Below are 27,240 nucleotides of genomic sequence, written 5' to 3' on the forward strand. Positions count from 1 at the left end.
ACAAAACATAAGAGGTGACCAAAATGGCAGAGTAGAAAAAGCCGAGTTCAGGAAGTTGGAAAGCCTGCATTCTAGCTCCAGGTGGTTTAGGGCTCAGTGTTCTCAGCTGTAAAATGAGGAAGTTGGACAGAATGATCTCTGCCCTCTCTTCTGGCTGTGGAATTCAGGTCAGTTATTCTGTGACCTTAGGCAAATCATTTTTCTCCAGACCTTGGTTTCCTCATCTGTAAAGTGAAGGGGTTGGGCTGGATGATCTTTCTGTCTGTTTCCTTTCTGAGAAGTTACAAAATCACCATGACCTGCCCTTTTGCGTCCCCACTCATTACTGGTTGTCGTAGTCCATTTCCATGTGTAGGTGGTAGGCTGTGGTTTCTTTTCTTCTCCTTGTTTGTTTTTTCTGTTGCATGCTCAGAAATGGTGGAATGACAGTATGGCAAAAAAAAAAAAAAAAGAATACTTCCTTCAAGAGGCCAAAGGCTGATTTGCCTTTCCCATGTCGGAGGATTAAGTGCCCCCATCTGTGTATAGGTGGAGCCAGGCCTGTCCAGCTTTTGCCCCCACTGTCCCCAGGTGCCGTGTTTGCCGAATGAACTTATCCACAGTCTTCCCAGGGTGGGCTGCTCTCTTCCCCATGTTTTTCATTCCTATCTGGAATGCCTCTTTCCATGATCTTTTCCTTCAGGATTTATCTGAATTGCCTCAAGAAATAGCCCTTCTTTATTTCCATGACAAGAATCAAACACTCCTTTTGAACTTTTTTGATGCTCGTAGTTCTTACTGGTTTCCTTTTTTGTTGTTGTTGTTGTTGTTGTTAAAAGTTCCCTTGCTTTTTTCCTGTAGAGGGTAAAGTAGAAGCCTTCTGAGGCTGTGGGGTTTCCTAGTGCTCACACTAGGCCTTACACAGTGCCAACAGGCATTCAATGAAGGAGCACCAGCGTGGATTCTTAGGGACTTTTAGACATCTACTCTTCCTTCAAGGTTTTCTTTTGTTTGCTGGTTTTGATGGGAATGGAAAATTTGGGCATAATCAGATTAAAGTCAAGCCTTTGATAGTCTCCAAGGGCCCCTGCCTTCCTGTTCCGCCTGAAGTACTAATAACGTCATCACCAGTGTCACTACAGCAGTCTCCTGAACAAAGGACCTGGTTGCGAGCTTCACTGAGACTGAGATTTCCTGAAACTGAGTTTGTCAGACCTTGGTAGTTACAAGTGGGGTCTCTTTAGGATCACAGACCTGGGTTCAGCCATTAGTTTTACCACTTCTTAGTTGGGTTTATCTTGTCCAGTTACTCTCCCTAAGCATTCTGTTTGGAATCTATAAAATGGAAATAGCAATACTTACCTCTTAGGGTTGTTGTGAGGCTTAAAAGTTAACTGATGTAAAACTCTTAGCACAGGGCCTGACGTCTCCATAGTGGCCCTCAGGAAAAGGACTAGCCACATGGACGTGCACACTCCCCTCCCAAAGGGCCCAGCACTAACACACTGAGATGGGGTGCTGTTAGCTGCCTGATACATGGCACAGGTGGGGAAGTTGACACACCGTGTCATTTGCAAAGGACTGGTACATATGTTATCTCATGATTTCTCATCACACCCTGGAGGCTGGAAGTCCGGGTGTCATTAAACCCATTTTTCAGAGGAGAAACCTGGGGCTTAAAGAGGTTAAGTGATTTTCCTAAGGTGATTCAGTCAGTTAGAATGTGTCCTTAAGGCTCACACCTAGTTATGCTTGGTTCCTTATGAATCCTCTTTCCAACTTACACTGGAATAACAAGGAGGAGGGGAGACTTGCTTTGGCCATGATGGTGATGAGACCTGAACACATAAGGAATAAGGAAGATGTTCCAGGCAGGGACACATTATGAGCAGGTGCAGAGGCAGGAACAATCTCAAAAAAATAGAAATGTTTTGGTGAATGGGAGAGTTTGTGTGAGAGGAGTAGAAAATAATGGAATCAATGTTAAAAACGTTCTGGAGGTCCTTAAATGCCAAACTAAGCAATTGGGGCTGAAATGGGCCATGAAGAGTCATTAAAGTTTTCAGAGGAGGGGAGCAGCCTGATCCACCAAGGCACAAACATAATGAGAGGCCTCCAAATCATGATTATCCTCAGGAATGGTTGAATAAGCTGATGTTTAACCTGGAAAAGTGAGGACTCTTTGGGAGGGAGGAGGGTATTTGCCAGACTTGGGGGAAAAGATGATCATTATTGTGTGAAGGAAGAAACAGATGATGTATGTGGTTCCAACAAGGAGTTGGGGGACAGTGAGAATCAGTCCAGCTCCCTAGGAAGCACTAGGGAGACAAATTCCCTAAAATGAGGAAGAACTTTCTTATGCTTTCAGTATGCACTCTAACCCAAATTTGTTGAGAGTCCACCTGGGGATGGAATTGTGATCAGTGTGGAGAAAGCCTCTGAATCACTCCAAAAACTAATGTTATAGCCAAAGCTGTCTAGTACAGATATGGGCTGCTTCGAGAGATGAAAATTCCCTATCATCAGCATTTTCAGGAGAAACTTGTCAGGAAAGAGTATTCTTGTGCTGGGTATTCTTGACCCTATGCCGCTACGTGTGTTGTGAAATCCTTAGCAACCCTAAATCCCTTCATTGGAGAGAAGAAAGGCAAGAATCCATTAGTTTCCTTTTCGAAAAGCCCACATCTGCATGTTCCGTCTTAACTGGAATCTAAGGCACAGAGTAGAGCCAAGCAGGAATTTCATCCTGCGTGCAGCTGGGTGACTCCACCCGGGAATTGAAAATCATTTAGTCGAAATTGTGACATCGCATGCAAATTATAGTCCGCCTGCAGGACAGGGCTGTGACTGCAAGTGTGGTGCAATCTGTGAGCAGCTAACATTAAGTCGACTCACGGCAGGACTCCATGGAGGCGGTCCTGCCAATTGTCAGTTAACAGACTGGAAACCAGGTTGGCTAGAGCAGCAGTGCAGCAAAGGAGAGAAACTGGCCTTTATGTTTGTATAACACTTCCCTGGCTGCAGTGCAACTTCTGAACCACAAATGCCCCATGATTTTGATCCTCACTATAATTTTGTGAGGTGTGTGAGAGGGACTGATGAGGAAACCGAGTCTCAAAGAGGTTAAAAGGATTCAGCCAAGGTCACAAAGCCACAGAGCCCAGCTTTGAACCCAGGTCTTCTGATTTCAACTCAGGGCATCTTTCTACCACACCACACTGGGCTCGAGACTGAGCAGCCACAGACCCCTCCAAGGGAAGACCAAGTGGCCAGGCAACCCTGTACAAACTTGTGGGTTCCATCTCAAAATCTATGATGTTCAGGGCTCTCTGGTACGTTACAGATAAAATGGATACTAATACTATCAATACAAATGTGTAGCACTGAGCTGGGCCAGACTCTGTGTAAGCATTTTACATTCATTTATCTTCTTTAATTCTAACAGCAGTTCTATTCCAGTTTATAGATGAAGACACGGAGGCTGCAAGAGGTGAGGTGACTTGGCAGAGCCAGAACTTGGGCCCAAGTCTATGTGACCCCAGGGTTCCTTTCCAAAGGCTGCACCCCTCCTGGCATCTCTAAGATTGCTTTGCCCAGGTCACTGAAAGGAGTGCCCAAGGTCCAATTCTTCATGACTCCCAGGTCAATAATAATGAAAGCAAAACCCCTCCTTTCATTTATATTACAAAGCATGTGCATATCTGTTCATCCTATTCAATCCACACAGCCTCCACATAATGAGGTTCTTGCCCAGAGTCATAGTACTGCCACGAGGGCCAGGACCATACCCACACCTCCTGGTTGGGGGCCAGCACCCTGTGCCGTACATGTCTATGCCTTCAGCTATCTTCTCGACCACCTACCAGAACCAACACTGGCTCGCATATCTATCTGGCACAAGTGCAGCCTCTGTCTTGCCTTGCTACTGGATGCCCAGGAAAAACTGAGTTCACACCACATTTGGAACCAGAGGTTAAGCGAACAGGTTCTGGAGTCACTTAAAGATGGGCATGAATCACAAGACTTGGATAGGTTAACTTGTTTCTCCCCACTGTAAGATAGGAATAAAATTAGTACCCGAGTTGTAGTGCTGATATGTAAAGTGGTTAGCCAGTACCTACCCGCAGTGAACACTAAATTACTCTTTCCATCTTTGCCCTGACTGATTAATTCACTTATCTAAAAATACATGTGTTCCTACCAAGTGCCAAGTCCTGTGCTAGGTTTTGGGATGGAGATATGATCATACGCAACTCATGTCTTCAAGGAGCTCACAATCTAGGGATGAGGGCAGTCATATGCAGATAGTTACAGTGCAGCATGATACAAGGAGGAATAGAGATCCTAAAAAGTACAGGGCACTGTGAGAGCCCAGAGGAAAGAACAGAGCTAATTCCTCTTTTCTAATCTACCCCTCTGTTCTATCTCACCTTTCTCAAGATCCAGCATCCCCACCCCAACTTCGATATTGTGGTGTTAGGTCTTCATTGCCCACCCTTGAGAACTTTCTGGTCTGTCCTGAATCCTTGAAGCATGACTTTTGAAAAAAACAAAACAAAAAAATATTGAAGCCTCTCTTGCTAATCACAGGAAACCTTGATACTTATAAATCTCCACACTATGGTCTTTTGAAAATGTATACCTCTTTAAATACAACTAACAAACTAAAAGTGTAGAATGTCAGAATCTGTTCCCATCCCCCATTTTTTTTTTAAACCAAGAGGTTCAATGACTATTGTGGCAGACCTGAGATAAAAACCAGTTACTACCACCACCAGTTCAGTACTTGCTCCTGCTGCCTCATTAAAAAGAACAAATCACCCCCACCTCCTCCTGACCCATCCAGTCTGGAGTAACCTGACTTTTGATTCCACATGATATCTGGGTTTAACCCATTGTCATACACTTACAAGCACTCTCCATTTGCATCGTCTCACTTGATTATTCCCCCAACTCTGTGAGTTGAGAATGTGGGCATGATTAGCCCCAGTACAACCAGGGCTGCCAAGGCTTCAAGGTTTCATGATGGCCAAGGCCCCAGCCAGCATGGGAACTGAAGGCTTCTCATTCCAAATTGAATACTCTTTCTGCTGTGCTGCCATCCTGAACAGCGAGCCTTGCTGAGAGACTCATATTCCTTCTGCACATAGGAGATGCTAAAATATGTGTGTAGTGAGAAAGAACTTCACAGTGTTCTGCCTCCAGACTCTGCCGAGACAGTTCTTTGACCCAAACAGGACTTTTCAGCATCAGCTCTGGACAAGACACTTAGAGAAAAGCATGGCATTATAATATAAACCCTAAGTTCTGAAAAGTTATAAAAGTGAATTATCTGAGTATCTCACCACCCCCCCAAGTCCCCAAGCTCATCTTGCATAAGCAGGATGGCCTTCCATTGGGTGACAAGTATGTCGTAAGTGAAATGTTGACAGGCACTACAGGAATGACCTGGTGCCTCACCCACCTCATTATAATTCTAATTGGGGTGTGTAGGAGAGGCTTCTATAAATGGTAAGGCGCTCCTGGCAGCCCGACTCCCCACACTGTGTGTGCCATTCTCAGACAAGCCCAGAGAAGAGGCAGAGGAAGGTGCAACATGGCTGGTGAGTGTGATGAACGGCATCTTCTCCACAGGATCCCAGCCTGAAGCCTGTCCTACCTCCAGGCCAGCCTAAAGGGACAGCTTCCTTACGGGTTCTGAAGGTGGATGCTGGTATTTTACGGTTCTGTTGGAAGGTGTTTCTTTCTCAGTGGTTGCCCAATCCCTCTAGTTAGTGCATTCCCAGTGGGAGGGAAAGCTTTGTTGTTCATAGAGCAGACCATGTTTGGACTGCAGTCCTGAGTGATGGGCAGGATGTTAAATGCAGCTGGAAGTCATGCTTCTTTGGATAAACAGACAGGTTTGCCCTGTTGGTGTTTTTTTTTTTTTTTTAACACACTGTTCACTACCTGAAAAGTCAAGCCAGCTGCCACTTGCTTCCCATGTTTCTTAATGCACTGTTGCCTAGCTGTCAGTAACATAGGCGGAGAAAAGCACATCTCATAGCTAAAAGGGAGGAAGGGAGTGGGAGAGTGACAGCCTATAAGTGGATTTAAAAGAAACCATTGGTATCACTGGAATGCTCCTTGAGTAAACTGCACATCTGGAAGCACCAACAGGTTCATTTGAAAGCAACTTAATGAGCTGAACCCTCCCAGTAGCAGAAGGAGCAGGTGTGCCTCAAGATTGTCATGATCCTTACAAGCAGTACCAGGGAAGGAGGATGAAAAAGAACAAGAATTGCAGGTTCTCTAGCTCTGCAGTTACTGTCAAGGATCTTGGCTTTTGTTAGATAGCACCCTTGCAGAGCAGCTTGCTAATTAGTGCCTGTCATGGGTGCTCAGCCCTGGTGGGTTGATGGTGATGATGAACCCAAACAAGGCATGAGTCAAATGGGTAAAATATTGTGAATGGCAGTTAGGACCTCTGGAAGGCTTTCCAGATGAATCTCTGAGCAAGAGGTGAAAAGTGAGTTATGGGCCCTTCAGAAATCACCAAGACCAGGTCAGTCTGGCTGCCAAAATGGATGCTCTGCCCCTGTTCCACATTTCTTCCAGTGAAAGTACAGCATTGCTGGGTTGCTGAAAAGAGAAGCTTTGGATCCTGTAGACATTAGCAAGAGGGATGGATGGTAGCTCTCATCCAGGCCATCCTTCCTTCTGTATCTTCCGCAAAACAAGGAAGCTGAGGCCCCCAGGAGGGGGCTGAGGCCCAGGATGGGGTAGAGACCTACCAAGGTCACACAGCAAGTTGGTTGCAGAGCCCAGACTAGGACCCAGCAATTCCTTTCCACTGGGTACTGCCTCCAGAACTGAGCTCCTACATGAGTGCATGTCACATCTAGGCCAAAGGAAAACAATATTGAACCTGGTTTCTCTTTTGAGCTCTGTTATCAACTGCTTATGTTTTCCAAGACAAGTCCCTGCCACTACTTGAGCCTCAGGTTCCCACTTACAGGATGAAGGCTTGAAATAGATGAACTTTGAGGCTCCCTCCAGGACTGGCTTCTCTCTCTGCATGAAAAGAGACCAAGTACAGAAAGCAGGTGGGCCAGCATGTGCTCCCACTGGGGGTGAGTGTGCACCCCCATCACTCTGCAGGACCCATGGTGTACCCACATGACCGCCCCACCACGGTGGAGCCTACTGTACATTACTTAGGAGTCCACAGTGTGTCAGGTGCTTGGGATTCATGGAGATGTTAGGCGCTCATATCTCAGCATCTCAGTCAACCAGGGATAAGATCAACAGAGCGTGGACAAAGGTGGGGAAAGACAGGTGAATGCGTTTGTTCCCCTAATTCATGTGGTTCCTAGCTCAGCTCTTAGTTCTTCAGCTAGTAAGTGCTCAATAAGTGTTTCTTAGTTGAAGGAATTTACTTATTGGACACCCAAATGAAAGAACCATGGTAGGTGCAGTGAGGGACGTAGAAATAAGTGAGATGTGGTCCTTGCCTGTAGCAAGCTTACAGTCTGATGGTGCTTGATAACGCCAGTTACTAGGTAAGTAGCATACAAGGTGGACTGTGATTGGGAGGCATTAGAAATACAAACTAAGTGCTATGGGAGCAAAAAGGAGGAGGAGAGCAATCTTGGTTGGGTTTGGGGATAGGGGATAGATGGCATTGGGTCATGGAAGAAGACCTAGACTTGTTCAGGAGTAGTTTTGTGAGTTGAAAGTGTTGAAGTAGTTTTGCGGGTTGAAAGTTGTTCTAGGCGGAGGGAACAGGAAGATGAATGCAGGAGAGTAGTGTGACCCAGGGAATTATCAGGGATACGTGTGTGCTGGATGAGCACAATGTAAGTTTAGAAGTGATTTGAGAGGACTCTGACAAGCTCCTCAGGTAAAGTTCTTATTGGAATCAGCTGAGGTTCAGTTATTCCACTTCTTGGTGGAGCAGCAGCCTGGGCTAAAGCTGGGAATGATGGTGGAGAAGGATGGAGCGCCAGAGAAGATTGAGCCCAATGTGGAGAGGAAGCACCACTTCCCATCCCCAGAGTCCCTTAGAGGTCCTGGATTAGAAGCAAAGTGTGCAGGCAGAGACCTCTGCCTTGGGGAGACCAGAACCTCTGTTTTGCAGATAAACAACTCTCTCAGCTGAGTAGTAATTTTCTTTGCTGGGCAGTGTCCTGGCCTAGGCTTCAGGGTTCAGGGTTTGGCCCCTTCTATGGGCCTCATTTCCACAGGCTCTAGAGGATGTGTAACACTCTGGGCAGTGGGTCTGTCACAAAACACATCTCATAGGAGCTGGGCCACCAAAGGCTCTTCCTCCTGAGGGAGCAGTCAGGAATTCCTCTTGGCTTCCTGCCTTCTTCCCTTCTGTAAATCTTCTAACAGCTTCCTGGGCTTTCCTTAAGCAGCTTCTTGTTGTAGCCATCTGGACCACAGCAATACCTGTGCCTTTCTGCAAAACAGATCACTCCTCTGGGTCAGAGGCTTGTGGCTAAAGCTACTTAATGACTGAAATGAGGAGGAAGTTCTCTCCTCTCCTCCCCAGCTCCAGCCACATTCTTTCACCAGAGCAGAAGCTGGTCCCTTTTTAAAGAGAGAGCTCTGCCAGCAGCTTCATCTCACTTGGAATAAGTGCTGCCCATATTTCAGTTTTTGTTGCTGTCGGATGATATGCAGGTGTGGGATAGCAGAAAAGTGATGAGTGCAAGTCCAGAGGCAAATGCTTGAACTGCATTTCAGCTCTATCTCTTACTAGCTCAGTGACCTTGGGCAGGTTACTTAACCCGTGGCTCAATTTCCTCATCTCTAACTTGGGTTTGGTTGTGGTAGCCACCTCACAGGTGCTCAGTAGACACATTTTATTACCTGGGAACTTCTTTCATGAGCCTGTTTTCTGCTGTTGGGGTCTTAAGAAAATCCTTATCATATTAAGTCCATTTTCTAATCAAGGACCTTTCCAGGGGAACCTCTCCCGTTACTAAGAGCCTCCCTAGCATGAGGTCCCCTTGCCCGGCCAGCCCTAATCATATATTTTCAGGCCTCCAGTTGTTGCATCTATGTGCTTCTCTTGTTAACCTCAGGTGACTTCTCGGCTCTGCCTCCATCCTGCTGTGCTGTGCTCCGCAGATGGGACAGTCGTTCTCCCCTCAGGGCCCACATGCCAGGCTGGGTGCGCACTGGAGTTAGAGAATTATTTCCATTGTTAGAATTGGCGGGAACAAGGCCCTGGAGTCTCTGGTGGACTGAGTCTCTGATAGGGGCTGAGAGATGAGTTCAGGAGTCTGAGTTCCCTTTTTAGCCTTAGTTTTCTTATTTGTTAAAAGGGGGCTGTGGTTCCCTCCCAGAACTGCAAGGAGGCTCGGGTGAGATTGTCAATGTGAAAGGACTCTGATGAGTGTAAAATAATATCTAGGCCTAAGGTAGTGCTTCTTAGTCCTAGTTTGACATTGAAATCACAAAGAGAGCTTAAAAAAAAATACCGGTGTTGCCCCTAACCCAGAGATTCTAACTTCATTGTTCCGGAATAGGACCTAGGCCAACATTAGGCGCTCCTGGGGATTCTTGTGTGCAAGAATCTAAGAGACTCTAAATACTCTCTTTGGAAGTGAAGGGGCCATGGAGTCCTTCTTCCTTCCTTTCCTCCTGCCCTGGCTATCTAATGTCTAGACAAGGAGTAGGCTGTAGGTGGGCCTCTCTCTCCGGCAGCTCCCAGGAGCCTTGTCTGATTCATTGCCACCATAGCTGCAGGGTGGCAGCTTGGGGTCAAAAATGGAGAGGAAGCCTGGCTTCCAGCCTGGACTGGGTCCAGGCTCTGAATGGGTGATGTTGGACAAACAGCCATACCCGGCTGAGCTTCCAAATCCCTCATCCACAACATGGGACTATCATTTTTCTCATTGAGTTTTGATGACTATTTAAAGATATTGTACAGGGGAAGGGCTTAGTACAGTGCTTGGCCATGAGGCACTCTCAATGGCAGCCCAGGAAAAAGCTCTACCTCTCCTCTACTCTTTTGCATGTTTGCTATTACATATATATGAGATCCTGAGACATCTTCCCTCTCCACCTTTGGGGCCATAGGGGTGGGGTACATCTTGATGCCAATGATAACTCTGCAAGGGAGGACAGACAGGTCTCGCTATATCCCCTTTCTAAGGATGAGGAAAGGGCCACTCACAGCCATTGAGACCCTTGCCCAAGGCCTCTCAGCCCAACTCCAAGCAGCTGTTTGCCCAGAGCTTGGCCCAGAAACCTGGTCTCAGACCTTAGTCAAGCAGGGCTGTGACTTGCCCCCAACTCCCTTCCCCTGTCCCACACAGCCCATCTCCACTGGCTCCAGACATAGGCACTTTCCTGCTCAGCTCTCCCCACTTTCCTTTCTCATTCTCTAGCCTGTGCCATCTCCCTTTAGCTTTTTCTTCCCACGTCCAGACATTTTTAATCTCTATGAAGTACATTACATCCTTTCTAGGCAGCAGGATGGAAGGAGAGAGAAAAACAGGAGGAAAAGGGCATCTACCAACTGTTTTGAAAAAGTTTCCTCAAAAGAATAGAAAATAGTTATTCAAACAAACACTTGTACACAGACATTCATAAAAGCATTATTCACAATAGCCAGAAGGCAGAAACAACACAAGTGTTCATCATTTGGTGAATGGGTAAACAAAATGTGGTGTACCCGTACAAGGAATATTATTTAGTCATAAGGAGGAATAAAGAACTGAGTCATGCTACAACATGCATGAAACCTTAAGTACATTATGCTAAGTGAATAAGCCAGACACAAAAGGCCATATATTGTGCTATTCTATTTATATGAAATGTCCAGCATCGGAAAATCCAAAGTGACAGAAGATTAGTGGTTGCCAGGGGCTGAGGGGGAGGGGAGAGTGAAGAGTGACTGATACTGGGTGTGGGGTTTCTTTTTGGAATGATAAAATGTTTTGGAACTAAATAGTGGTGATGGTTCCACAATTGTGAATGTACAAAATGACACTGAATTTTTCACTTTAAAATGATTAATTCTAAGTTACATGAATTTTCCCTTGGAGAAAAAAAAGGCAGTTTCCTGGAAGTTAAAACATATAACTTCATCCTGCTGCAGAGAGGCCTAGGAAATTCAGCACCTGTGAGGGTGGGGAGTTTTATTACCAAGGAAGAAAGCACACAGGGATGTAAGGATAGACATTTATTTGGTGGTCTCTGTCACACAAGTTGCTGGTGGCAGTGATATCCTCAGGTCACAAATCTGATACCTTACCCTAAGTCTGGTACTGAAGGTGAAGCAGTAACTGGCAGAGAATTGTGAGCACTGGAGCAAGAGTCCAGATATGTCTCACTGTAGGTGACTTAAGTGTAACTCTCTGGGCCTCCCAGGCCTCTCATCGGAATGAGAATTAGAAGTGTGTGCTCTTGTGCTCTTTCTCTTGGGTTCTTTTTCATTCTGAAGTTTTTTAAGTGTATAAGTTAGTGAGTCAATTGTAGTACCAGTGCAGTCCCCCTTCCTTCCTTCCCATCACCCCGGCTGGTGCAAAAAATAGCCTTGAGGCTCATAAGTATATACGAAGACTGAAGACTCCAGAAGAACCTTAGATGTCTGTGTACCTTATCTCTTTTCCGTTCTAGAACACCCTCTGACACAGTGGCTGTGAGTAAACTTTGTCAAGGGGTGGAAGAGCAAAGGGCCCTGGGTAAGTCACAGGCAGGATCATTAGATCCTTGATCTTTGGGCTGGCGGAGCCAATTCTAGGGGTCACAGCAGAACAAGGAGTGAGGGTGCTCCTTTCAGATGCTCTTTCTCTCCTGTTTGTCAGGATGCGAATGCCAGGGAAAGAGCAACTCATAGTGAGACGTCCTTCCCACCTAGGGTACCATCTGGACTAAAGGTCCTAAGAAGGACACCCTTCCAAAAGAAGCACTGGGGACCATGGCAACAGGAAAGAGTAGGAGATTTGGAGTCTATAGGATCTGGTGTCAGAGTCTTGGCTGTGCCAGTTACTAGCTTTATCACCTCAGATAAGAGGCCTCTCTGAGCCTCAGTTTCCAGTTTTGTAAGGAATTCATCCACAAATTCATTGAAGGAATTCATGCACTGTGTACTCTTAATAGTAGTTGACGTTATAGGCTGCTGGCAAGTGTGAGTTTCCCTTTTCTTCTCCAGCTCGGAGAAGACTTACATATCCTAACCCCACTCTAATGGGAGCAACGTTCCTTCATGCCAGGGTTCAGGTTTGGTGGTAAGAGAGGCAAAGATGCTAAGTGTGGGCTCTGAAGTCAGACTCCCAAGACTACACATCTAGATCTCTCTGTGCAGGGGCTATGTGACCTTTACCAAAGTATTTGGCTTCTCTATACCTTGATTTCCTCATCTATAAAAAAGAATATAAAAGTACCCACCTCCCAGGGTTGTGGTGAGGATTTAATGAGCTAATACATGTAAACACTTTGAATAATGACTGGTGCAGAGTAGATGCTCAGCAAACATTAGCTGATATTGCAGTCATCACCCTCTCGGTCCACTAAGGACCTCTCTTGGCAGGAGCGTGAAATGTGCCTATAGACTCCTTTCTGCAGGCTAAGCCCTGCTGGGAGGAAAGGTGCCTCTGTAGCCAGGGTACATCCCAGCTCAGTTTTTCTTTGTCATTCTCCCTAAGGACAAGCCATTGGTCTTTGGGATGAAAAGGAGAGGCCTCTACTAGTGACTCAGTCCCAGCAAGTAGTGCAAAGAAAGATGCGAACCTGTTGGAGGGGATGCAGGTACCCGCTGAAGATGTGACATCCCCCCTGCCCCTCCTTCCTCACTCTGCGTTTGGCAACAGGATTTCTGGAGATATAATCTTGGCTCTTAAAGATCTCATGGTCTAGAAGAGTGGGTTTCACATGGGAAAGAGGGGTGTGCATCCTTTTAGGTGGGGGTGGGGATGCAGTAACCCTGTAGAGGCCTTTGGGGTCTCATATTCCAGAGAGAACTTCTTTGTTCTAAAACAAATGGCCAAGAGTAAAGCTCCACCAAATCTCAACTGGCATGGATGCCCAGAAGGGAGTGAACAAGGTTGGTAGGAGGCAGGGATGGAAACCCCTGGGAACTATTTCCCTAGTGAGCCTAGCATCTAGCAAGCACGCTCTGTACAAGTTATTATTAAGCTTGAGGTTTACCAGAGTGCTTAGGATCTGGGCTACCTCCATCTGGTGTTTCTGAGCTTACGTAACATTCATCTTCTTTCTTCCCTCCTTCTAAACCTCCTGTTCTCCCTTTGCCTTTCCCTTCATTCATTAGATACTTGTTGAATGTATGACTGTTTTGTTTCCCTGATTTTCAGCTGAAATTTATTAATTTATTCCTTCAATAAATAGTTGAATGAATGGATGGGTGGATGAATGAGTGAATGTTTAGTACTCTGAGGTGGTGACAAGGACATCTGCTGAGCCTCTCTCCAGTGCTTGGCTCATCCACCAGGAAACCTGTATTTTATTTGAGATAGTCCCTCTGATGGCCCTCTCCCTGGTTTCCAAAGCTGCTTTAGGTAGGAGTCCCTGCCTGGTGTCACACTCTCTCCCAGCTCCCCTTTCTCTGTTTTTCTGTATAGAGCTTCTGCTCTAGCCAAATAGGATACTTCCCTTCCTCAAGCCTGTGGGGCCTCTCTTCACATTGTCCTGAATGCAGGCTGCACCATTGCACCTACCACAATGCTGCCTTCCTTCCAGGCTCATCTCAGCATTAATTTATATATATATATATATATTGCGGGCGGGGGTGCTGTATCATGGTCCAGGAATCAAACCCAGGTCTCTCACATGGAAGGTGAGCATTCTACCACTGAGCCATTTCTTTTTAATATGTTTAGCGAGAAATCTTCACATACACACATTCCATACATGGTATATAATCAGTGACTCATTATTATCACATAGTTGTATATTCATCACTATGATCATTTTTTAGAACATTTGCATTGCTCCAGTAAAAGGGAAGGAAAAAAGAAAAAACTCGTACATATATACCCCTCACCTCTCGCTCTCATTAAGCACTAGTATTTCAATCTATCCATTTTTTTTTTACTCTTTATTCCCTCCTATTATTTATTTATTTATGTACTTTTACCCGTATTTTATTTTACCAATTTGTCCATGCCCTGGATAAAAGAAGCATCAGGCACAAGGCTTTCACAATCACGCAGTCACATTGTAAAAGCTATATAGTTATACAATCGTCTTCAAGAATCAAGGCTACTGGAACACAGCTCTACAGTTTCAGGTACTTCCTTCCAGCCACTCCAATACACCATAAACTAAAAAGGAATATCTATATAATGCATAAGAATGACCTCCAGGATAACCTTTCAACTCTGTTTCAAATCTCTCAGATACTGAAACTTCATTTTATCTTATTTCTCTCTTCCCCCTGTTGGTCAAGAAGGCCTTCTCAATCCCAGGATGCCAGGTTCTGGCTCATCCTGGGAGCCCTGTCCCACATTGCCAGGGAGATTTACACCCCTGGGAGTCATGTCCCACATAGTGGGGAGGGCAGTGAGTTCACCTGCCAAGTTGGCTTGGAGAGCCATCTCAGAATTTTTAATAAAGCTTTTCATGATCCCTATAACTGAATGTGAGTCTTCCTGCCTGGTTTGCTCTTACACCTTTTATTGGGGGAAAGATGAAAGATGCTCATCTTACCCACTGCAAAAAATAGGTACCCTACATATGTTTATCAAGTGAATGCCCCATAGTCATCTTTCCTTATGGACTGAATTTTGAGTGGCAGCCATGATGGCCATTGTGTGACAGTTTTTTAAAACTTTTTATTGTAGCAACATGTGCAACTCAAAATTTCCCATTTTAACCACTTTAAACTGTAAAATGTGGTTGTATTAATTAAATTCACAATACTGTACTACCATCACTCTGCGCCTATTAAGTAATAACAACTTATCCCCTACTCATACCTCTCATACCCCCGGCCCCTGGTAAGCTATAATCATCTCTAGAAATTTGCTACTTCTAAGTATTTCTCCTTTTGTGTTTGGCTCATTTTACTCAATATTTCTCCTTTTGTGTTTGGCTCATTTTACTCAACAGTGTCTTCACAGTTCCTCCATGTTGCTGTGTGCATCAGAACTTCATTCATTTTTACAGTTGAATAATATTGCATTGTATGTATACATAACATTTTGTTTATCTATTCATCCGTTGATAGACCTTTTGGCTATTGTGAATAATGTTAAAAACATTGGTGTACAAAAGACACTGGCTTTTTTGTTTGTTTTGTCCATTCCTTTATTCTTTCATTCATTTATTCATCTAGGCCCCTACTGCCATGAAGCAATATGCTAGATATTAGAATATAAAGATCAAGAAGGCACGTTCTGATGGGAGGGACAGACCTATATAAAGGAGACTTAGGCTTTGCACTAGGAAATCTCACCACTCTGCCCGCAATAGTTGGGGCCTCACTATAAAGACAGAGACCAGTTTGGCTGGCAAAGGAGTGGGTGATGCAATGTCTCAAATACAACTTAAAGAACTAACATTTCTCAAAAGGTTTATATAGACTAAAGTCTTTATACACCATAGCATCTCTCAGATCCCATATCACTTCCAAAATCATGTGCATCTCCTAAAAAAAAAGTTGAGGAGGAGGGGCCTGGGAGGTCTTTGTCCTTGAGGTCTCATGGGCCTCTGACCTGTTCCTATATACATCTTTCACAAGTGAGCATTTCAAAGTCCCCTTTGGGCCAGGGAATTCGCAGTCTCTAGGCCTAGAAATGTTGCTCAGAATCATGACTATGACTGTCTTTCCCAGCATCAGAGGTCAAGGCCAACATCAAGGTATTGCAGATACAGAGTAGGTAGAAGATACACGGGCAAATATTCGCTGGGTGTCAAAGTGATAAAAGGCAGTTGATGTCTGGAGAGACACAGTGGGGGGGAGAAAGAATGCAAGGCACCATTTGTGAGTCTGAGAGAAGTACCCTCATTTCCAGTTCTGTTCAAGTCTCCCTCCACAAAAGTAATGAGCCGTGCTCAAAATGCACAGAACCCAGATGCTCTGGTCACACAGATGAGGGTACCAGGTCTCTTGACTAGCTGGACAAAATCTCACTGAGCATTGGGCCATTTCCTGAGGGCTGAGTGCCAGTTGACCAGGTGAAGGGGGAAGAGTATATGTACAGATTTGGCTGTCCAAAAGGGCAGAGCATTTTCTATGAGCTTAGGTTATATCAGCTGTGGTTTAGTGGGAACAGGAGGTGAAGTTCTTGCTATGCTGTTCAAGGTCTTTGATTTTTAATGTCATTCTTTCTAGAAGTTTGACTTCTACCCCCTTCCTAAAAGGTGTCCCTTTGGTAACTTATACCTTTATAACTTATACCTTTCCCCATACCTTCCCTCTTCCTTGCCTCCTTGGAACTTCAAGTCCTTATTTTTCTCTCTCTACTTTAGAACTCACCGGTGTCGACTGGCAAATGAACTCCAACCGGCAGGCACATCACACCAACAAGTTCTATAGCCAGGAGCCGATCTTGCGGAGAGGCCAATCATTCTCTTTTAAAATACACTTTAAAAACCCTGTCTCTGAAGAAAGTCTGATGTTTACAGCTTCCACAGGTACCTACTCATCCACCTTACACCTGAGTAGCCCTTGGGCCTGTATATCTAAGTGGTGGTGGTGGTGATATTGAGTTCACTGGGCCTTGGGCTCCAGCCTAGCCCTGCCATTGATTCAAGGTGACCTTGAGCTCATTGCTGCCCATCTCTGAGCCTCAGAGACATCATCTTCAAATCAAAAAGGTTTTGATCTGTGTGGTCTCTCAAGTTGTTTGCCGTACTACCATGTGCTACTTCATTGGATTACACCCCACATAGGACCCCTAAGGTTGTTTTGGAACCTGAACTCTCCCCATAGGCTGCTCAGCAATCCCCTGTTCGCATTGTCTTCTGTCTTCTTAACAGGGCCTTCCCCCTCAGAGTCAGCCAGGACAAAAGCCGTGTTTCCACTCTCCAAGGAGAGAAGTGGTGGCAACTGGAATGCGGTGCTCCAGACCAGTGAAGACAGCTCCCTAACCATCACCATGTCTACTCCTGCTAATGCACCAATAGGACGGTACCTGCTGGACACTCAGATCTCCTCCCAGGGCAAGGTTTTCTCTGTGAAACTTGGGACATTCATACTGCTCTTTAATCCCTGGTTGCAAGGTAGGTATCTAACCATGCATACTCCTAGCTACCAACTAAGCAGAGCCCCATGGAAAGGAGATGGGGCAATGAATTTCACAGGATCAGGTTTGATTAGAGAAAGTTTGTGGGCTGTGGAAAGAGCACAGAAGCTAGAAGTCAGAAACTGTGGGTTTAAGTTCCAACTCTACCGCTGAAGAATTATTTCACTCTGAGCAGTTACTCTACCTCTCTGACTCAGATTCCTCACCATTAAATGGACATCCACTGGAGCTACTGGAGGTTCTCTTGGGTTTTAATCAAACTTTTTAGCCTGTTGTAATTATAAGGGGCAGTTACCACAGTAGAGTTCTCTAGCGTGGCAAGAGCTTCCTGCCAGACGAAGCAATGAGCAAATGTGTCTTCCCAGCTCATAGTCCTAACATTGTGGGTTGGAAACCTTACAACCCAATGCTACATTCCTAGGTAAAGGTTGGGGGAAAGGCTGATGGTGGGGTTTGCCCCCAATTCAGTCCTCAGGAGTGGGAGGAGGACTGATATCTCTAGTCCTTTGTAAAAATTCTTGTCTCTGACATCTTTTCTGTGTCAACACACAGAGGACAGTGTCTTTATGAATAACGACGCTGAAAGAGAGGAGTACGTTCAGCAAGATTCTGGCGTTATCTTTGTGGGAAGCACAAATCGAATTAGCATGTTTGGCTGGAACTTTGGACAGGTAAAAGAACTGTAGTGAAGCTGGGGTCCTGTCCCTATTTACCGAGGACTCAGCAGCTGGGCCCACTGATAGGCAGAAGATCCCCCATCTGTCCATCTGCCTGTCCTTCTATTCATTCCTTCCTTTTCAGAAGACAGTTATCGACTACCTACTATGCATCAGGCTCCCAGCTACACCCTAAGAGTACAAGAGATGAATATGGGGTTAAGGAACTCTCAATCTAGAGGGCAAAGCAGACATATAACTAAATCAGCACAATGAGTAGTTTTGGTGCCATGACGCCGAAATGAGGATAAGGGCCACTGGAGGCACTGGAAGCAATGAGATTAGACTTGGTTTCTGTTAACCATTCTATGTAAAACTGCGGTGAAACTTCCTTGACTGTGCACTCATCCTTTCAAAGTCATACCTTCTTGGTCTATACACTGATGTCCATACTTTGGTTCCCATCTCATTCCACACAGTCCCGGGTTTGCTTAGCCTAGAAATCATACAGCGATTCCTTTCACCTTTTCTTCTTCCTGGCAGATGAATGAAGTCACTAGAATGAGGTACTGTAGGCAGGTGCAATGGATAACCAGAAAGGGGGGGCAGGTGGGTGCTACCTATTTCCAGACCCCATTCTATAATAATCAAAACAATTCTGCATTCATCTTTTTTATGTTGCGTCTCTGTGTCAATTTCATTGAAGGAAGAAGAAAAAGAAGTAGGATAAGGGTGTATAATACACCTAGAGATGAAAAGGTGACTGTTTTTTATAGCATGGTCAGGGAAGGCCTCTTTTGGAAGGGGCCATTTGAGCGATGACCCAAGGAGGTGAGGAAAGGAACCAAGGAGCTAGCTTGAGGAAGAGCATTCTAGGCAGAAAGAACAGCAAACACAAAGGCCCTAAGGCAAGAGAGATTGGCCTCAGTTTGAGAAGCATTGACTTAAAATAGTCTTATTTTGTGAGAATAGCTTCAAATGCCCCTTTAGTGAGAGAGCTACACGGAAACTTTGAGATCCGCTTAGCCCCATCCCTCTTTTTCCAGGCATGGTCTCTACTTTCAAGTCAGATAATTTGCAAGCTAACAAACTGGCTCTGTGGTTAGAAGTTTCAACCACATTTAGACCACACAATGTCCAGACAGGCTAAGCCATTTGCTCTGGAGTCCATATCAGCAAAGCATTTAGCTATGCCAGGATCCCTCTGTTCACTCTTGGAAGTCAGGGCAGTGCATGGGGAGAGCTCTGTTTGCAGGGTGGATGGCTGGGAGTGGTGGCTCTTCCTTAGTAGCAACCACTCAGTTCTGGAGGCCATGGGGTGGAAGGACCCTGGCTGTTTCTGTGGTTCTCCCCAGTGTGGTTCCTGTACCCTTCATTAGCCTAGACTCCTTAGCATTTCTTCATTCTTACAACTGGTCCCATTTTTTAACAGTTTGAGGAGGACATTCTGAATATCAGCCTGTCAGTCCTGGATAAAAGTCTGAATTTCCGCCGTGACCCTGCTACAGATGTGGCCCGCAGAAGTGACCCCAAATATGTTGGCCGGGTGCTGACTGCAATGGTGAGTAATGGGAAATTGCTATTAACTAGTTGTTATCATTTATTGAACACCAATTATGGGTTAAGCAAGTGCTGTTCTTACATGTGTTATCTCACTGAAGCTCCGCAAAATCCAAGTGGCAGCCATTCACTCTTGGCAAATGCAGAGTATGAGGCTGTATGAGGCTCCTTTAAGTTCAAGGCCTTGTCCAGGACACATTGTGAGACAGAACTAGATCCAGATCCACAACTCTAAGCCAAGGCCCTTTCCACATTCAAATGGCGTTTCTCAAATGACAAAGGGAATTTGCCCTCTTGGTGTCTAGCAGAGCTGAGATTCAACTCCATTGCTGGGCATCTGAGAAGGTGGCCATAGGGTAAGTCCCCTAGCAAACCTGTAGTGTTAACTTCATTTGCTCTTCTCCATTGGAGTTTCCAGTCATAGGCTCTACTTGTCACAAAGTTACAAGTTAAAAAAGCTAAAAGCCAAAGTGAGTTCTTTAACTTTATCCCTTTTAACTAAATAATTATCAGAAGTGTGTAATTTTTTTCTTTCTCTTATAATATGGTAGCTGGTTAATGAGCTAAACATTTCTTGGTCTCTTTACTTTCAAGTTAGATGATTTGCAAGCCAACAAATTAGCTCTGTGGTTAGAAATTTGAACCACATTTAGACCACATGATAAATATCTGAAGGTAATCAGAGGGGGCTTCTGGAAAGAGCTGAGTCTTAAACTGGGCTGAAGGAAACGAGTAGGGCTGGAATAGGTCAGTCCACAGAAGTTGGAGGTCCTGAGCTGACCTGTGAGGATCAGAGCAGCCAGGGGAGGGGAGGGGGAGAAGGTGGGGCTTGAGCTGAACCTTGCAAACTGGGTGGCTAGAAAATCAAGTGGCCTGGGAGTGCAAGATTAAAGTCAAGGCAGAGATTAAGTGAAGCTTCTAAAGCTTTACCTCTCCAGCCTAGGAGAGTGTGGGTGAGGCAGCCCACTCCTGCAGCTGCTGACTCACTCCTACCCTCAGGGCAAACCACTTTAGGTGCCAGTTTCCTCAGTTGCACCTCCCTGATGCTCTCTTCAGACCTCCTGCTTGGGCTGGGCCCTGAGCTAATTATGACATGTGCAGGGCTTTGAAATGCTCAGCTTTCAGCCAGAGATGACCCTGCTGATTACCACTTTGTTGCTAGAGCATTGGTGACTCAGTAGCTGGGAACTGGCTGTTCCATCTTCCATCTCAGAAAGGTCCCATCTTGTCTGACCCTGTGATTACAGCCCAGCGCCTTCTGGAGGGTGGTACAGAGCTCATCCCCTGGACTGGGGAACCTGTCCTAGGCAAGAATCCTCCTGTTTCCAGTATCTCCATTATCATAAGCCTTAGCATTTGCGGACTCTCCCAAAGAGAAGTAGTAGCAACCACAGATTCTCAGGCTGGGGAAACTTGAATATCATCATCCAGCCTTCTGTTATACAGTTGGGATAAATGACCATCAAAGTTTCCCAGACTCTGAAAACTTGACTACTGGGAGACACCATTGTCATTTGTTTCTAACCTTCTCTGTACTAGAAAATGAAGAAACAAGGCCCAGAGAGGTGACTTGACTTGCGCACAATCCTCGAGCCAACAAAGGGTTAAACTGGGCTTATAACACAGGTTTCTCCTTCTTTCTTTCTCTTTTAATGCTTTGTCATGGAAAAATTCAGATATATATGAAAGTAAACACAAAGATATAAGGAACACCTGTGTACCCATCATCCAGCTTCAGCAGTGACCAACTCAAAACCTATCTTGTTTCATATCTAACCCCCACCCCCACAGACTATTTGATAAATCCCAGGCATTACATCATTTTACCTATAAAATATTTCAAAATATGTCTCTAAAAGATAATGGAACTTGAGCCTCTTCCTTCCCAGTCCAGCATTCTTTTCACACTGTATCATGGCTGTTACTTACACTAGAACAGTGCCCCAAGTTGAATGAATGGGTGAATGAATGTGTGCATGAATGCATGAAAGAAAAGCTACATTTTGTCTTTATTCGTTCCGAGAACTTAGTTGCTAAAGTTATAAAGTGATCTTTTTAGAAGACCAGTATACCAAAACAGAATTCCAAACCACAGACACCCAAGTTAGACATTGATGATGGCACAAGGGCTCTGGCAGGAAGTCCCCTGCCAGCTGGGTTTCCAACCTTATTCTGCCACTTACAAGCATGTGAGACTGCTGCCGGGGACTGCTATATGTAGCAAGGGCATTCAAGCATGGCCCGTTAATCAAAGCATTTTTAAATTCAGAAACATTCAATACACCTAAAGGATTAGCATTACAATTATTATTCCCCAAATTACCTAGAAACACCTGATGGTCCACCTAATGGCTCTCTGTTTCCTCCCTCACTTCCCCCATCTTGTCCTCTGAGTTCTGCTTTTCTCTCTTTGTGGAAGAGGCACGGTTCTGATTCATTTTGCGGGGGTGGGGGGGTTTCCTGCCCAGATAAATAGCAATGATGACAATGGCGTACTGTCTGGGAACTGGAGTGGTGATTACACGGGTGGCCGGGACCCAAGAAGCTGGAATGGCAGTGTGGAGATCCTCAAGGAATGGAAGAGATCTGGCTTCAGGCCTGTCCAATTTGGGCAGTGCTGGGTCTTTGCTGGAACCCTCAATACAGGTACCTGGGGTGTGATACGTCTTTACCGGGTCAGGGGGCAGAAATATAGCGAGCCTAGGTCCCCTCTCCACCACATTCCAAGTCCTCAGACTGGCCCTTACTTTGCAGTGCTGCGATCTTTTGGGATTCCCTCTCGGGTGGTCACCAACTTCAGCTCAGCTCATGACACAGACCGAAACCTCAGTGTAGACGTGTACTATGACCCCATGGGAAACCCCCTGGACAGAGGCAGTGACAGTGTGTGGTAAGTACCTGACCCTTTCTCTGACCTAGGGCACCATTTCTGAGCAGCCTCTTGCTCTCACCATTCCCCTGAGACCCAGCTCCAAGTGGTGAGAGATGGGAAACAAGTAACATGTCAATCCATGGTTTAGAATAGAAATGCTGACAATGCCAATTACACATTGAGCAGGACCAAAAATGCTTCTCAAAGTTTTGCAAGATCTGATGGTCCATTCTATCTTGTTATCAGTTAAGGAGCCTAGTATCAGTGAGGATATGGTTCATGGGATCTGCAAAATTGTCCTGAATTTATGGAATTCATTAGGCTTTAAACTACTTTAGAAAATAAATTTACTGATTTTCCAGTAAGAAATATAAATTTATTTTCACTCCAGGCCTTGCATATGATTTGTTAACTTTCTTAAAGAGTAATAAAAGCAACACCTTTTCTGTTATGTATATATACTTATGTACCTTGGTTGGTAGAATGAAAAGAAAGAAGTTAATATTGGATTCCAGCTGAAAGTAAAAAACTTTGTATGTAATTCGGCATATATATTACTAACCATAAATATGCCACATGCATGTGTATTTATACACACACATGCACATATATAATTTATAACTGATGCCAACAAGAAGTAGGTTATGTAAAACACGTAGACATATCTCTAAAACTGAATATAGCAGTATATGCACATAAAAATAGATGTTGTTGCAGATTTTAAGGTTATACCAAATGATAAATTTTTACCGGATGACATCTGAAAATAATTTTACCTGTAAATATATCTGTGTGTCCATGTATATGATGTGCCGCATGCTTATGTCAATAAACCATTGTTTTAATCCATTTCAAAGGATATAAACAGTCATATAATCACTTGCTCATATATATGGCTAAATAACATTATAGTAGACATGACCTTATTTCCAGATGTTCAACTTTGAGGTAGCCTATATAAAATATTCTTTATTACTTATTCCCAGAATAAGTAGATCCAGCTTTTCTGAAATGTGCTTAATATAACTAATGGAATAAAATAAAAAAGAAAATAAAAATCAAGGGAAAAAGCTGTTAAAAGCTATACCAACAAGGGAACTGAATACTGTAAGCATCGCACCTCTCTGAAGGGGAACAAAAGTAATGGAATTCACCCAAGGTCATGTGGATTCCAGGGCTTAATGGGGGAGAAAAGCCTTACTTTAGGATTTCCTTTCTTGATCTTCACATACACAACTTTCTCCCTAGTGACGTTGTTCCTTGTGCAAGGTTTTGTTTTCCAGATTCTCATAAATGAGTGTCTCTTCTTCCCCCTGTTTTTTCTTTTGTTGTTGTGTCTTAAATCCCATCACAGCCTGTTTTGATTGTTGTGGCAGTGCCATTCTTGGCCATAGTTTCCTCTGCAAAAGAAGGGGATTGGTCGAATGAGATGGCTCATCTTTGGGATCCCTTTTAGTGTCAGCCTTCTATAATTATCCTGTGCACTAAGGACTGTGGGTGGTGAGAAAGCTGAAGACTCCATCTCTCCGCTTAAAGAATTTATGGTGCTATTAGCTGTGGGCAAGGTGGGGGAAACCCTTAGTAGAGGCTAATTTGTGACACAGGATGGTGTGCAGTGTGCCAGGTGAGTGATTCAAACAGTCAGCACCTTGGGCACTCAAGAGGCAGGTGTTAAGGAAGGCTTCCTGGAATCAGGAAGGTGGGGCTTTTTTGGAATTAGACCCCAGTCTCTTGATTGCCAGTTCAAGCTACCACACCCACATCAGCATAAAAATTCACTCTAAGTATAACAACCACTGGGCCGATAGGGACATTCCAGGTGGTTTCCACTGACATTTTTACTGGCCTTATGGAAGGGTGCCAGGCCCAGAAGCTCTGGCTGTTCCTGAGGGTCCCCATCACCACCACCCTCTGCCAGCCTTTTTTTTTTGCACGAGCAGGCACCAGGAATAGAACCCAGGTCTCCGTCATGGCAGGCGAGAATTCTGCCACTGAGCCACCATCGCACCACCCTCTGCCATCCTTTTGTGAACCCTTCTCAGAAAGTAGTAATTGCTGAGGACCGCTCACTGCTCTATTCCCTGTAGGCTGTGGAGGGAAACAGGGGCTAGGGGAAGACCCAGCACTGGAGGATATGAAGACAGGGAGCCTCGAGCCCCAGTTCGAGCTTCACTGCCATCTCGCTGGGAGGCTTTTATAAGCCACTTCAACTTTCTGGTCCCAAGTTTCTCCATCAATGAAATCTAAGAAGTGGCCTAGACTAGATCATCATTTTAGTCACTTGCCAGCTTGAATTTTTTGACTCTCTGCAGCCTTCAGCCCACCCCACTTTTTGCCTGAGATCTACCCTTCCCAAGGGAGCCATGCTGCTCCTTTTACAGAAATCCCACCCATGGGGAAGCTAAACCAAGAGTCATTTTGTGCTTTGAATGAAAGTAGTCACCTATGATTATAAGGACATTTGATCATTGTACTATTTGGATTTGGACAGGAAAACTTCAGTCTGAAACACTGTATGTTGCAAATGTTGAAAGCTTTAGAACATTGTCCAAATTTGCCTAAAAAAATAGCGTGTGACGGTCAAGTGAGATAAAACATCCATAAGTGCTTAACAATAATAATAACAGCAACAACTGATAATCGATTGCTCAGTTGATGTATGCCAGGTACTGCTATAAGTGCTTTTTTCTACTCCTCATAAATGATGAAGTAGGCACTATTATTTTCATTGCATTTTATAGATGAGGAAACCAAGACCTAGGAAAACTGAGTGATTTACCTGAGATCACGTAACTAGAAGGTGAAGCTTGGATTTGAACACATGCAGCTCTGTACATTTTAAAGTATCATGGAGATACCAGAGAATGTTATTGTTACTGACTGACGTTTGAGAAATCTGACAGCTCTGACCTTGAGTTGTCCCAGAGGAGGTTGGCTAGACCCCGTTCAAGGTTCTGGTTAGGTGGGGAATTGCCCTTTCAGGGGCTGGATGAAAGGATCCCTTGGAAACCCACTCAAGTGGAGAACCTGGATTCTTTAGTACACACTTAGGCAGCAAATGCCACTTCTTTTTAAGATTAAACGCTTTGTCAGAAGCTCAGTGGGAAGAAATGACTCTGGCCCATTGTGAACGGCTGTCCAGTAGAGGTGGAGCATAGGTCTCCTTCCGCAGGTCTTCCTGCCTCGGAAGGCACTGGAAGGAACCTTGGAGAGGGACCTGCATATTATATAGATGAGAAAGCAGAGGTCCAGAGAGAAGTAACTAGTCTAAGCAATCAGCCAGAGACATGTAGGCACTCTTAAGTGTATGTCATCCTATAAGTGCTTAACTTTTCTGCACCTGTTTCCATCTGTAAAGTGAAGGGCTCGATCAGGGGACCTCAGCAATTTCTTCCAGGTCTTTCTTTTAATCACATTCACAGCACCCAGTGGTGTAAATTTTATTCCAGACCATCCTGCTCATGCCAGTAGTTTGACTTCAGAAGCACAGATCTCCAAAGTATTCACTTCTTCGGAGTCAGGATTCTGCTGGAGGAGCTTAGTTTGGAGTGCTTCTACTCAGTTCCCTTCTGAACATCTGTAAAAGAGACCTCCAGGGTCAGTTCAGTCACTGAACTGCAGCCAAATGATTTGAAACAGTTTGGCCAACGTTATCTTTATCTTGACACTTCTGGCTTGATTTCTTAACTTGTGTGACTTGATTCTCAAATTTCTAGAGTAACAGACCTAATGCTTTACCTCGAGGCTTTATAGGGCTCTGAGGTAAAAGGCATGTGGGGACTGTCCATCCATGTGGATAGTGCACCCCCATATCAGCCTGAGCCCCTGGCTCCTAATTTAATCTCATCACTGTCTCTGCCTCTAAACATCTCCCCTAATACTAAGCCAGCTTCCAATGTACCTAGAGCAGACCCGCAGTGAGGAAGCTGAGGCTCCAAGAGTGTCTACGCTGCAGAAGAGTTAAGTTCAAAACATGATTAAGCACATACCATGTGCTGATTCCTGCACTGGGCACTAGGATGCAGGAATATGTTGGAGGAACTCATAGCTGCATAATAGGGGATGGTTATGGGATGGAAGAAGTGAAATAATAGTATTATATGTAAAACTAAGAGGTAGCACAGAGGTATGATTGGCACGCTCTGGGATGTCAGGAAAGATTGAGAGGTTACAGGGAGGTAGTAACAACTGCAGTTGGAAGGACAAATGGGAGTTCACCAGTGGAAGGGGTGGCAGTTTGGAGATACCTTCTAGGCTGGGTCTCCTGACTTTCAAGTCCATGAATTTAAGGGTAAGATTAACTCAGTTGCTGTCTCTAGGGCAACACGTAATAAACTTCAGAGATTGTATTAGAGTTGATTTGGGAGGGGGTAGCTGGAGAGGCAGCAATCTGTATCTTTTCATAAAAGCCTCAGGCAGTTCTAATGCCACAGACTACCCTTCACTGAGCTCCTACTCCTGAAACCCTCAAGACAAGAACAGAGCCCAAGCTGGGGTACAGGCTGAGGCGAGGGAGATGGAACCAACCAGGAACTTAAACTAGAAATTCCACAATGGTGCCCTTGGGCACTTGAAGGCAAACAGCCAAAATACTGTGTGAGAAAACCAGCTGGTTCCAAATGAGGATGCATTTGTTATCTGCTCTCTTAAATTCCCACCTTATAAATAAATATGAAAGCATAGTTATTTAACAATATTTTCCCAACCCGCCCTTCCCTCAGGGTTCACTGCTAGGAAGAAAATGGATGTGAAACTTGTTGTTCTTACCAATTTCTCCTGCCTACCATGCTGCTTTCTCCCACCTAGAATAATCTAAAGCCACCTGTAATTCCATTGTTCACATACTTCTAACAGTGGATAGTTTTCTATCTGATCTTTACTCTATTAGTTATTGTTTATAAAATTGGAATTATTCATTTTCCAAGGCATAAGTACAAGACCAAGCATATAATAGATTCATTCTACTTTT

General features: G+C 44.8%; 1 protein-coding gene across 1 annotated transcript in view; it reads left to right on the forward strand.

Moving 5' to 3' along the window:
- Positions 1-5,467: 5,467 nt before the first annotated feature.
- Positions 5,468-27,240, forward strand: part of TGM3 (transglutaminase 3) — a 40,526-nt gene continuing 18,753 nt past the window's right edge. Inside the window, exons 1-7 of the mRNA XM_077112298.1 lie at positions 5,468-5,582; positions 16,408-16,572; positions 16,918-17,160; positions 17,736-17,854; positions 19,272-19,400; positions 21,868-22,045; positions 22,154-22,289. Of these exons, the coding sequence (XP_076968413.1) occupies positions 5,576-5,582; positions 16,408-16,572; positions 16,918-17,160; positions 17,736-17,854; positions 19,272-19,400; positions 21,868-22,045; positions 22,154-22,289 (977 nt within the window). The 5' untranslated portion in view covers positions 5,468-5,575. The remainder of the gene's footprint in view (positions 5,583-16,407; positions 16,573-16,917; positions 17,161-17,735; positions 17,855-19,271; positions 19,401-21,867; positions 22,046-22,153; positions 22,290-27,240) is intronic.

Source organism: Tamandua tetradactyla, chromosome 1 (assembly GCF_023851605.1).
Source record: "Tamandua tetradactyla isolate mTamTet1 chromosome 1, mTamTet1.pri, whole genome shotgun sequence".
In the NCBI taxonomy this organism is placed as follows: Eukaryota; Metazoa; Chordata; class Mammalia; order Pilosa; family Myrmecophagidae; genus Tamandua; species Tamandua tetradactyla.